This window comes from Polyodon spathula, chromosome 9 (genome assembly GCF_017654505.1).
Source record: "Polyodon spathula isolate WHYD16114869_AA chromosome 9, ASM1765450v1, whole genome shotgun sequence".
In the NCBI taxonomy this organism is placed as follows: Eukaryota; Metazoa; Chordata; class Actinopteri; order Acipenseriformes; family Polyodontidae; genus Polyodon; species Polyodon spathula.
The window spans coordinates 35843757-35857642 of record NC_054542.1 but is presented as its reverse complement, the minus strand read 5'-3'; the positions used below and the strand labels follow the sequence as shown (position 1 = coordinate 35857642).

The following is a 13886-nucleotide window of genomic DNA, read 5'->3' as shown; positions in this document are numbered from 1 at the left end:
GAATGACAGGCTGAATATATTAACTAAACAGTAACTTAACAAGTACTTTTAATAATCAATCAAATACAGGTTTCCCCATGGAGTGTGAGTTTTTAATCATGAATGTGACGAGCACTATATTTCAAGGTACAAATTTACAAAATGCAATAGGTTTTGTCCTTTAAATATCCTAAGTTTAGGGAGCAAGAACTTCACACACAATAACAAAACATACAAATAGGGCATACGATTATAAATCATAAAGAAATATAAAGTGCTGAAACCAAAAGGCGCTCCATCCCAGTTACCGTTTATAAAGTCAAACAGCTTTATTTTGTAACCAATTAGACCTGAACTGTAGGACTGTTTTGTGGTACATGTGTAGCATTTACAAGGGACATGATTACTCTGGGAACAGATGCACCTAGAAATGCAAAACTACTACCTGCGACACCCAGGATATGCTTATTTGATGGTTTTACATTACCAGCAAACTAAAGACACTTTTGAGGAGAATGCAAGTCCACAACACAGAATCCAAAATGTGCTAACTGGCAAGCAGTTGTCTAAATATTTCCAGGATGGAGCATTTCTATTTTACAAGTCAGCTGTTCATTAAAACTTGATTTAAAATGTACACATATAATATATATATATATATATATATATATATATATATATATATATATATATATATATATATATATATATATATATATATATATATATATATATATATATTATATATATATATACGCTGTGATAGGCTGTTAGCACATGGATAAGGTGAAACAGTGGATTCTCCAGCCAATATGAATTGCACTGCAACCAAAACACCTACAGATTTCAGATAACCCTGAATAGCATTTAAATGTGATCCCTCTGTACAAAAACAATTTTGAAAAAAATTAAATACACTTGTTGGGAGCTCATAGTAGCAAAGTGAATAAACAAGAATTGAGCAACACTTTAAATATCAAAAGTGAACCTAGTATTACGCTAGTCTATTACAGAGGATTCACAATTTAACAAAAATATATTAACACATATCAAAACCTAAACATATTTTCATTGATACATCGGGTTATTATTACTATTTTTTTTTTTTTAATCTATGACTTAAGTAAACATTTAGGCACTTGAATTATTTTTGGATTCAGAATATTACAACTTCATTGAAAATGTAACAATACGAAAGACCAACCTTGCATATATTACAGGTTCCTAATCTACAGCTACCTGGGTAAAGTCCATTATGCTCTGACCCAGGTACATGCCAGTTTTCTTTCACAGAAGTCTACAGTGACCCGGTCACGAAGTATACTATAGCTCTCCAGGAGGGGAGGTCAACACCCCCATGTTTAACCTGATAACACACCACTCACACTACACTGTTTCTGCATGCTTGAACCACAATTGAAACTGCTAAAGAATTACAAGATGCCACAAATAAAACGGCAGTTTTCTGAATAGATCTTTTTTGTTTTGGTACACGTTGGTGTGAAAGTAATAGTCGCTGGGATTCTTGGACTGCGGCAAGAGTCGAAGGTCAGGCCAGTTTGATCCACTAAGGCCAGGTTATTTTGGGAAAGTACTTGGCAACTTCGCTTATTGTCGTTATAAACTCTTGAATCAAATTTCAGCAAGGCAAAACGCTCTTATAGTTGAAATATTTAGCTGCTAAAAACATCACAAGGAGACACTAATTTATTTCCAGGTCTAAAAATGGACTGGTTAATTATTTTTATTAATGTATTTAATTTTAAACCTGGGCTTTCATTTAAGTATAAAACACTGAATGAATCAGGACAGCCTTACCCACGACAAAGAGCTCTGTATGTACATAAGTGATATGCGAAGTGACCACACATTTAACCTTCCAGTGCCAATTATAGCTTGCTGTTACTTTAAATGACTGCTGCAGCTAGTGTAAAGGCTCACAGCAAGGTCCAAAAAAAAAAAAAAGTCCTTTAAAAGCAGTGGTTCCCAACCCTGGTCCCCGGGACCACGTGTCTGCTGGTTTTCATTCTAACTGAGCTCTCCATTACTTAAACTAGACCCTTAACTGAACTGATAAATTGTCTAATTAGCCCTTTTTAATTGTTTTCAGCTCTTAAACAGTTGCAGAGTTCAAGTTAGCTACAACATTAAGTAATTTGAACTCGGCAACCGTTTAAGAGTTGGCAACAATTACAAAAGATTTAATTATCAGTTCAGTTAAGAGTCTAGTTAAGTAATGGAGAGCTCAGTTGGAATGAAAACCAACTGACACAAGGGGGTCCCAGGACCTTCTGAAAGAATGATTCACAGTCAGGCACATTTCTGGAGTAGATTCCCAGGCCTAACCAAAACTTCAAAAAAGCATATGGTCTGGCATACTATACCCGAATTGCCCTGTTCAGAAGAGTACTGAACAAATCTGATGGATATACTGTAAAGTTATACTCCTCTGCCTTTCACTTTCAATGGGATTCCAAATCCTGTTATCCTGCAACAGGGCATGGTAGTTTATATAAAAACAAAACAAAGGTTCATACTCACTGACTGCCGCTTCTACGAATCTGACAAACAGAATTTTTCACACAGGCTAACTGGCTTAATAAAAATCCAGGAACTTAAAGTAAAGCCCACAATGCCATCTAGAACTAAAAGGATGCATCAAGCGTACTTGTGATATTTTTATATTTTTTTTTGTTCAGTAAAATGTTATCATTCCTTAACTATCAATAGTAATGTACAAACTTTAAACAGAATTAGAAAAGGAAGCTAAACAAGTACTAGATGGTATTATTCTAATAAATCTGGGAGGTGGTATTACAAACTACATTGTTCCAAATATGAATTTGCACATCTGCACAGTAGTTACTTTTATAACAACCCTTCAAGAGGGAGCAGAGTAAGGTGGAGGCATGGGTTGATTGCCAGTAAAAGGAAATAGCAGAGAATAACCCAGTTTTACAAGGGCAAGTAGAATTTATGAATCATTAAACTTGTCTGCAGCACTATCCATGTATACAAAAGAAAATGATTATACAATTTAAACAAAGCACCAATGTCTAAAGGGTCTTCTAGGCCCAACACTTCACCTGTTACCCACTGTACTTAATTTTAATTACATAATTTCACCCACACATACAATGCATTTGTTCAAAAGTTAGTGCAAAAGCTGTGTGTGCAACATTCACCAACTTTTTTTTTTTTTTTTTAAAACCCCACTTTTATAATTTTTTTGGTGTTGTTTGGCTAGCAATTAATAAAAACGCAGGCCTTAATATTCAACAACTTTTAAACTTTTTTTGGATCCCCCCTCTCCAATTAATCTTTATCATTTATATTTTTCCAATTCAAAAACAGGATTTATGGCTATAAACTATAAAGCCCCTCAAACAAGTATTCTGAATTTGTAGAGTACATCTGCAACACAAACTAGGTAAAGCTCATTTTATACAGGTAATCCCCCACAGAGTAAAGAGTTCAAAATGTACTTAAATGTCTGTAGGGGCCCAAGAAAAATGAAACAGCAACTCAAAAGAAACCAAAACAAAAAACAAGCCATCAATTTCTAAATGTTGAAATTATTATCCACTTTATGATTTATTACTTTCATCAGAGTGGAGAGATACCAATACCTTCAATTCTTGGACCCTTTTATCCCCCCCCCCATGAAGTGCCTTTTCTCATGCTCAACTGCATGGCAGCCAAGTTGGATAAGACTGGTTGCAGGAGGCTATGTAATAATTACTGAAATTCAAGTCTCTGACATAGGGGGCTGGCTGGTAGTAACAGGTGACACTGGATGCATCGGGTATGGCGTTCTGCTCAGCTAGAACCCGGAAGGCAATGAGAGAGATCAAGTTTAGAGTCTGCCTCCTCTCATGTCCCATAAGGCACACTGTGCTCTCATTGACAACCCGGCGCAGGATCAGGAGGTAATCGTACTTGCTTTTTTCCTCACCAATAAAATGGCTCTGCAGGTAGGATTCCAGCTTCCTCTGTTGCTCCACAATGTCAGGAAAGTCTATGAAAAACCGGGAACACATGTAGCGCTCCAGGCTTTTGAATTCCTCCTCATCTGTCGGCTTGAAGTCCCTGACCAGAAGATTGCAGTATTTCAGCAGCCCACCACCACGGATCTCCTCTGGGTTCTTGGTGGCTATAAGTTTGTTCTTCAGATGGTCCAACGCCACCTCAAAATCTCCGTACACACTCTCCCCAATTACAGTTGGATGGAAATGCTTTGACATGGGGTTCTCGGAGCAGTCATAATAAAAGAGCAAGGAGTCCAGGATTATTTGAAAGGAGTCAACACTAAATTCAAACTGCCGTCTGATTGAGTCGACAAATTTCAACTCCACGTTTCTGCCATTGTTGTTCGACAGGGAAATTAAGCTCCAGCGGTCCAGTTCTGTGGAAACTTTCACTAGTTTTTGAACATACGCCTCTTTGAGAGTCATGGACGTAATTTTGTTCTTGTTCACCCCTTCTGGCAGGAAATCTAATAGTGCACTCAAAACGACATCTTTGATAATCTTGAATTCAGTCTCACTTGGGAGATCCACCCTAAAGATTAGATCTAGGTCCTTGTAACACCAGCCATTGTCTTCCACCAAAACATGACTGGCAGTGGACCCATTTAAACAGATATCTCTGACTTCAATTCCTTTCTCGCCCAAGCGGTTTCTGACTATCTGGACAATGTCCTTTAGTCTTATCTCTAGAGTAGGGAAGTTGCCACGTCCATGAACAGGGACAGCCTCGGTCAGGACCTCATTTAAGCGGTTTACTTGTTCCCAGCTCAGCACACTCCGGGACCTGCATTCGAGGGCTGCAATTTCTGCCATTTTAGTGTCTTGTAGGTTTTCAAATCTATGGGGAAAATAAAAATAGTTAGGATATTGGGTAGAAAAAGAAAAGTTACAAACAACATAAACATGTAGTACAAATAAGGTTACGATGATCTGAAAGGGCAAGGGCCATGTGGAGAGTGAACTATGACAACACAAATTGACAGTGTACAGGAGGTGAATACCTGGAGCCAAGCATTTCAAAGTGCAAGTAGGGCAATAAGGTCCTCTGTTTCATAGTAATTCAAGTTCTTCCAAGTAAAACATGACCATTTAAGATTCAGTTTAATATGCACATTAAAATTACTGGATCGTGAATTTCACAGCGAAAGTTTAAGAATAAATAATTGGTACTATCATATACACAAACGTTTAGACAGCTGATACATTATAACATGTATTAGTGTTCAAATAAAATAACACAAAACACACACACACACCTTTCTGCAGTTGCAGCTGTAACAGGTAGCATGGCCAAAAGCACCAATAGATCAAATACATTAGGATACAAAGTCCCGGGTCGTGTTCTTTACAGACCTTCACGAGTTCTGGCAAAGACATTGCATTGTCCGATTCCCAAGCGTTAAAAATAGGCTCAATGTGGTGTAAAATTAAATCGTACTGCATTTCAAGAACTCTGTGCTGAAATTATTGATTCAGCTTCACAAGTGCTCCCCCTTTAGTAGGCTATAATAACAGTTTTCAGGTTTTAGTTTAGCAAGTGAAACGTGCGGGTTTTCACACTAATTGTACTACTGCAGCTGGACTCAAACATTAAGTGGACACGCGCTCGAGTCCTTAACAGCAAGTTATGGGGGAAATTGTGCAAACCGAATACACCCGCGTCCGTAACTGCATGTCATGAGGAAATACGTTCAGTTTGTGTGTGTCAGTGACAGAAAGTGCAAACGCAATACATTGAGAAGCAGAAAGCTATATTTTGGAGAGGATTATTGCAGGTGCCAGTGCCCCTGCTTGTCCCCCGTCCCTTATGCATGCCGCTGCATATCGGCAAAACAATTCCAAGATATTCAGAAAACTAGTTTAAGCATACGTAACAAAACGTGTGCTGAAGCACCACTTGCATCATGACGTTTTTAAGAAATTAACTTAAGACCATTAAAAACTCATATAAAGTGGTCTAATTTTAATAAAGTCTGTAAAGCATACAGTAGAGGTACACATCCATATAAATAATTAAGACAAAAAAAAACTTTAAAAAGACCTCGATGCATTTTTATTCTTACAGATTATGAGAATTTAAGCTGAAGTATTAAGTAGTTTCACAGTTTAAACTTCAACTTAGTAAAGCACGCGGAATGGGGAAGCACGTAACAATTAGAAGCACGCGCTTGTTTACTTTTGTCCTAACTTTGTTAAAAACACTTACAGTATTAACAAAAAAATAAATAAATAACAAAAACACACAGTGTTTACAAGAATAAGAAACCAGCAAGCGCATGAAACCTTATATATAAAATATAAATATAAACATAAATATACCTACTGGTAATACAGAGACTTTTCTTCTTAATGCATTCAACTGTCAAAGATAAAACAAAAACGGATTATGCACACGTTTGCATCCACATTTCCCAGCAAGAAATGCAACTGATGTGTTCTGAGCCGGTGAGAAACTATTTATACACCTAATGACTCACTGAGGAATGCCATAGCAGATGCCTTCCACCGATAGGAACTATTTTTTTTTTCCCTTACTTCTCTGAAAAAGAAAAAAAAGATATATTTCTATTTATTCAATATATGTGGTTCTTCTTTATACCAGGCGTTATATGACAGCAGAAAAGGAGACTTACTGCAGTAATATTAGGATAAATAGAACTACTGGACAAGTATTGGATATCTAGACTAGTATTGGATATCGCTCCGCTGCTTAGTCATCATTCAAGCCCCTGATTGGTAGTAGAGGTTCCTGAGTTGCCAGGTAGCAGGAAGCTATCGCAAAGTTCAAATACAATGCCACGAGACATATATCAGAGAGTAGAGGGAGCGATTTTTCAGATATATTTATCAGCGTTTGGCTATATTATTATTATTATTATTATTATTATTATTATTTTTTTTAATGGTTGAAAATCGTACTGGTAAGGAAAAATAAACGGGACATTTGCAAATTATCTTTTATAAATTATTTTGCACCTTTATTGTGTCAATATAGAGCTCCTAGCTGGTGTCTTTTGTGCTTTGTCATAACACTCTTCAATTGCTCATTGTATCATCCCCCACATTTGAAAGTTTACGAATTTTCAAATCATTCCTACAAGTGATTTACAAGTTATAAGATTTGCAAGCTTCTATTGAAACAGTGAAATAGTAATTTGAAGCTCTAGGTCTGCCAACCAAGCACCTATCTATCAATACAAAGTACAAGAACAGATCTGATGTCTTGTCCATTGTGACTGAAACTGGCATACAACATGGAGACGTACCAGGAACATACCAGGAATAGTAAATCAATAATTAGTCAAATAAGTGACATCCCATACACACAAAAGTGTGGGCCAAACACAAAACAACTGCATACAATTTGGTCAAATTACAGTACATTTGAGCAAAGCAATAGGTATATGCATTGTCAAGGGTACATCCACTTAATGTGTCATTTGCTGGCATTTACTTAGCAAATTATGATGATTCTTATATAAATTTGCAACCATTACTGTTTCAACTAATAAGCTGTGGGAAAAAAATCCAACCATTATAGTCTACAACAGAGAGAAAACAAATATATAGAATACATTGCAGTACACACTGAATTATTATTGTTATGTACCACTAATATGTCTGGAATTCCATAAAACATTCTGTGGTGTTGACTTTTATTCTATTAAAATCTCCTCTGTTACTACTGCTGCCTCCTGTCTTAGATGTAGTGTTTGTTTTGATATTTGCATCCTCACATCCTGAGCCATTAATAGAAAGGAGGATTGCTCTCAAAGTCATTTCACTGCCATCAGTCTCCACAATATTGTATAGCTCTCACAGCCAAGGTGTGCAGAGAGCTGGTGCAATTCAGATAAAACTTAAAAATAAACTATGTTACATACATGTCCTAAACATATTATTGTCCTCAACATTAGCATTTACCATGTGCTGCAGCATTACTATTAGGAGTGAAGTCATTGTATTTTGTATCTTGCTCGTAATGGTATTATAATTCTTGATATGCATTTTTTGTATACAACTGTAAGTCACCCTGGGTAAGGGTGTCTGCTAAGAAAGAAATAAACTTATTATTATTATTATTATTATTATTATTATTATTATTATTATTATTATATTATTATTATTAATAATAATAATAATAATAATAATAACAACAACAATAACAATAATAATAATAAGATACTGATTAAAGCACACCGTTTATACAGTATGTATTTAAGCTTTAATGTGTTGTATTGTTTCTTAGTATGTTTTAACAGATACTGGTGCTCATGAATTAAATAGTAAATGAGCTGTATAACTAATATACTCAAATTCCCAAGAAATGTGGAATCATAGTTTCTAAAATACAGCACAATTAATCCATGAAGTGGATAATAGACAAAAGTGAGGTGAACAATTCCCTAGTGAGTGAGAAGGAGGGAATTATAAATAAGAACCCTCCTGACTCACTGTGAATTACATCTTTGAATGCATACTGTAGGTTTAAACTGGTCACAGCAAACTACAGTTCTACTCTTCACCTTTTATTTAATAATTAAAAACTTTAATCTCGATAGGCTCTTGCAATAAAATGGGTTTTATTCTCAAAATGAACATACCCAACCATGTGCTTGCATTTCCAATATCAGGGTCAAACACTTCACTTACCTTTTGACTTGCTGATTTTTCTGAACAAATTTCAATGCTGCATGCTTCTATCATTTAGAGAAAAGGAAGTGCTTCGATTCTTCAGACATTTAATTATTGTTTTGCTGGCTGCAGTTTTCCTGTACTGCTGGGTTCTCTTTTTTTTTTTTGTCGGTATCTGTGATCAATTCAGAGCGAACTAAGAACCTTGCCTTTGCAGAAACCACTCTAGAAGCTAGTGAGTCATTATGAAATCTCCTACCCTCAAAGATGACACATAACCAGCATGCTATGTTAGGGAACCCAGCACTGCAGAAGCTAAAGACTATATATGGTGAACTCTCAAGGGATAAAGCAGTTTATTCTTTTTTCGTTGAAACTGGTGCTGCTTTTTTTTTTTTTTGGTTTATTCCAGTTACACCTCATAGCCTGTAGGGAACACATAGTTTCTATCAGTGGGAGAGGAGAACTTCCCAGTTAATGGAACAGTATTTTCTGTCAACCCAAAATTAAATTATACTGTGTTATATTTTGAAACAAAATGAAAAAAAAAAAAAAAAAAAAAAAACAGTTTGAAGGCATTCTTATCAACCTTCCTATGAAAGCTGTAATATCGGATAAAATAGATTACCTCAAAATTAATTATTGAGGGGTTGCAGTCATATGAACCCATTAGCAAGTGTAACACGTTTAATTTTTTACAGAAATATTTACAATAAATCATGGAACCATCAGTGTATAACACATTTAAATGCACAATAATGACAACTGTATTTATCTACATGTGATTTTAGGCTACTTGAAAACATAACAGAAATCATTATCAACCATACTGTTAATTCTGTGCTCATTTTTGCACCGCATAGTCTCTTAGTTTAACCATTAGCTGAAGTTGATTTTACAGGAACAAAAATTCTACAGATTCAAGTTACTGACACTTCACAGAACTTTTTTTTTTTTTTTTTTAAATCCCCATACAAGGTATGATACCTAAAATATCATATACATTATTTTAATTGTGAAAGATCTTAAATATTTACATACAAACAACATACTATATAATTTATATTAGTACTGCATTTTTTAGACAAACTATTGAAAATGTATATTTTCTTAATTGTTAACAGGCAAGTGTTTTCTTAAACTTAAAAAAATAAACTAGAATGTTGTTTACACAGCAAAGCACGTCAAAAGTGTACTTGCTCACCTGAGGTGAACAATAGGGGTCACAAATTCCACGTATCTGGCACTTAACATTATATCTTTCTAGTTCCTGTGACTGAAGGTGAGAATTGTGCTCTGTGGTTGCAAATACGATACATTTTGGTGCAAAAGATAGCGGTTTTGTATCAGCCACCATTGTTGTTTTGACCACCTCTGATGAAGGAGGTGATCATCACCCATAAATGCTCCCCTTTACACCGCCAGTATGGCTGCGTCATGCTGGGATAACGTCACATGAAAAACCTCAAATGACTGTTTAAAGCTGCCCCGATTAGTTATAACAAACTAAATACCATCAGGATAGTCAAAAATATATTTAAAGTGTTGTGATCACTGGGGAGTCTTAGAGAAGTTATATGGATGCAGCACAAGCAAAGCATATGATCCTAACACAGTTTACATTAGGGTTAAATCATTAAGCCAGACAGTTTTTCAGACAAACACCTTTTTCAATATTAATTTTCTGATATTGTTTAAAAGAAATCACTTGAATAAAAAGAAAAATGTTCTTAAGCCCCGTTCACACTGGCATGCTCTACTTGTGTCTCGATCCAGTGGTATGTGGGTCAGCTAAGTGATTTCACACTGCTTTTTGAAGTAGCAGGGTCGACCTAGGGTGACAGATGCAAGCACACAATGCTCGTAAGCAATGCCCCAGCAGCAGCAGTGTTCACATGACCACGCTTACATCTGTTTTTAATCTCTCTGCACTAGATTGACATCCTGTGAAATTCAGCTTCAGCCAACCTCTCCCAAATTGTTTGGAAAACGTGCTTGTTATGGATGCTTCCATCCAAGCTTCTCTGGATTGAATCGTCGGCCCAAATGTTTCTTAATCACTCCACAACATCCATGCAGCAATGTGGCTCATGGTGTGTCTCAATCAGCACCCCGTGAACAAAATGGCGCACAAGCTCCTTGCGGAAGTGAAACCTTCATGCAGCCATGGCTGTTTGTTACTTCCTATGCTTACAAGTGCATAATCATGCTTTTGTCTCGCTCGACCCAGGTAAAAGCATGTTGAACTACATCCTGAGGTGGGTTGCTGCATGGAATTGATAGCCAGAACCCGGGGCAGTCCCGGGCAGGTCTAGAAAATTTTCGCTGATCAGGGGAAATCAAAACATTCCTGAAAGTAGAGAATTCAGTTATTAAGTAGTTGCACGTGTTTTATGAATAGAAGGAATGTGGGCAGGTCCGGATTGGGAAACCAATAACCCTAGGAATCTTCAATCGAGGACCTGGAAGTTTCTTTGTGGTTACCTTCTTTTTCGTTTATGTAAGCAATGCTGCTTCCGGGGCATTGATATGCGTATTGTGTACTTGCATCTGTCATCCAGGTGAACCCTGCTTTATCAAAAACAACCACTGAAACTAAAACAAGCAACAACCGCATTGGTAGCAGACAAACAAAGGGTAGTTTTTATTGAATATGGCTTAAGAACACACATCCAACCAAAGGAAAAGCTGATAGGAAACAGACGCTGGTTGAAACAAATGAGACAGCAGATGTTTGTGTGTTTAGTCATCCTCTCTCAGTTCTTACTCTCTCTCTCTCTCTCTCTCTCTCTCTCTCTCTCTCTCTCTCTCTCTCTCTCTCTCTCTCTCTCTCTCTCTCTCTATATCTCTCTCTCTATCTATATATATATATATATATATATATATATAAACATTATTGTCCCATGACTGACTAACAACAACATTGTTCAATTGCTGAATGCCATGGAAAGCTATTCCTTCATTATTTAATTTTACAAGGGATATGCCAAATGAATCCCTTTGAAATTAATTTTTTTACAGACCAGTCAAAACCAATTGTTTTATTATGCTTGCTCTTATATGATGTCCCTCTGCATGAGACTCCATATTTTGATTTGAGCAGCGTACGGCAAAATTCAAATGCAAGTAGCATAAAAAGCACCCCAAAAGAACCCTGAAGAACAGATTTGGCAGCTTCATATCAGTTTGACTGACTAGATAAGCATTCATGCTAACATGTGTTTAAAAGAGCTGATATTTACACAAGACTTTAACCACTGTAGACTTCTTTCTTTCTTTACTATATTGATTACAAATGATGAAACAAAATAAGCTTGCTTGTACGTTTCTCCCTGATAAACATTTAAACAGGAAAGTGCAGCACAGAAAACAATCCCCGACTAGGGCTCTAAAGTCTAAATTAGAGCCATCAGTACGGTGAAAAAAATGATGGCCATGACATATATAATTTGATAAGCGATTCTCCAGATATATGAAAAAATATTAGTCTAGCATACAGATAAATGAACAGACAGACAGACACCCCAGAATAGAATATACTCAATAACTTAATAATAGTAATACTGAGTTTCATTACAACGCAGACCATTACGCAGAATTATATTTATTTATTGCTTTTAACCAGGATTTCAACAACGCTATTGTTTGCTCTACATTATTTTCTGTGTCCTGATGATAAAAACAAAATGTGAATATAGTTATCCATCCACTCTGAGAAAGAGAGGTAGATGGAAATGCAGTATACTGTACATTTTTATATATAAGCTCCTTGTACAGCAGTCATTCAGAAGTGTGAACAAAAAAAAAAAAACTTTTGTATAACTTTCTCACTGTATTTCCTGCAGCATAATGAATGCTTTACATTTTTCTATCAGTCAAGTAGGTCTATTTTTATGTTGTTTTTTTTTTTTTAAATACAGCTTTGATTAAGCCCCAAAGCACACTTTTACCACTTTTATCAGCCCCCTACCATAATGCATTTCTATATAATTTCCTTACATCAATCTAGATTGGCTGTTCCACGCACACTTCAATAGTCTTATCCCTGGAATATTCACCTTTACAAAAGCATTTAAAGTGGCTTTGACTTTTTTCATCATCCAGCTATTTAAACAGGGGGCACTTCAACAAATTTAAGGCATGGTACCATAAAGTCACTTCTCATTTAGCTGAACCCTTTCAGAAATGTGTTTTGAAAACTTCTGCTTTCAGTTTGGTCAAAAGTCATGACTAAAATAAATGACTAAAAACATCCAGAGTTAGTTTTTCCCCGTTATGAAAATGAATACAGTATGTTTTATTCTACATATTGTCTACAGTTGACAGTTTCCCACAAATGCAACAATTCTTTCCATACAGATGAGTATTTGTTGGGGGGGGGGGGGGGGGGGGGGGGGGGTAATGTGGGGGGGGTTAAGGGGTTCGAATGAGCGCACTCAGCGTAATCTAAAGTCCATGATTTCAAATCCTATGAGGAGTCTCCAGTACATGATGAATGTGCTGAGTTTCCAGATCTTGGTCACGCAGGTAGCATATGTACTAATACTTTATATAAGGATGTGACAAGGTAGCTGAGTAGATACAGGTGCAGAGGTGTTGCAGTGCAGGAATTAAACAAACAGAGGGTGTAATCCGGTTTGGAAAAGGTTATTTTACTTTTGTAAGCACAGATCTGGTGACCAGTGCACAATTGTAACAAAAACAATATTAGGTTTTACATACCCAAACAATAATGAAAACCAGACGTATCTGCATCACAACAATACGTACACTGTCACCGGTCCTGGGTGAGTGCAGTAGTGCTCTTGTTGAGTGATACAGTTTAGTTTTAAGTGACAATGGTGCAGTGATGTTCCCACTTTAGTGCTGGCCCTTGGCGACAGCTCTGGAAACATGTTAGCATCTAGTGTACATAATAAGACGATTGTTACACAGACAAATAAACACACAACACTCACGATACTTGTTATTTTGCTTTGTTTTTGTTTTTCACTTGTTAGCTCTCAGTCCTGCTCGATTCTCTCTTTAAACCAATGCGAAGGAACAGATTATAATTCTTTTGTTCCCTTTTATGCTGTCACGCATGACCCCTTGGTAAACGAGTGCAGCCGCCTCTCCAATCTGCAGCTGCCATGTGGTTTCCCATCCGGGTCAACGCCTTCTTCCATACTGGACAACTTTCCAACCCTGGGAAAGAACTGTCAGGCAAGCCCTCCCCACAGAACTCAGTTCTCGCTGCTTAGC

The 13886-nt window shown here is 36.6% G+C and overlaps 1 protein-coding gene across 1 annotated transcript; it reads right to left on the bottom strand.

The window, feature by feature from the left end:
• Positions 1–2047: 2047 nt before the first annotated feature.
• Positions 2048–6423, bottom strand: LOC121320738 (terminal nucleotidyltransferase 5C-like). The gene is made up of 2 exons (XM_041259324.1): positions 6331–6423; positions 2048–4845 (listed from the first exon to the last, which is right to left on the bottom strand). Exon 2 carries the CDS (start codon positions 4818–4820, stop codon positions 3663–3665), a length of 1158 nt encoding a protein of 385 aa, XP_041115258.1. The 5' UTR covers positions 4821–4845; positions 6331–6423; the 3' UTR covers positions 2048–3662.
• Positions 6424–13886: the final 7463 nt, after the last annotated feature.

Bases quoted from the DNA above. Each gene is read 5' to 3' on its own strand.
- LOC121320738 (XM_041259324.1), bottom strand. From the start codon at position 4,820: ATGGCAGAAATTGCAGCCCTCGAATGCAGGTCCCGGAGTGTGCTGAGC.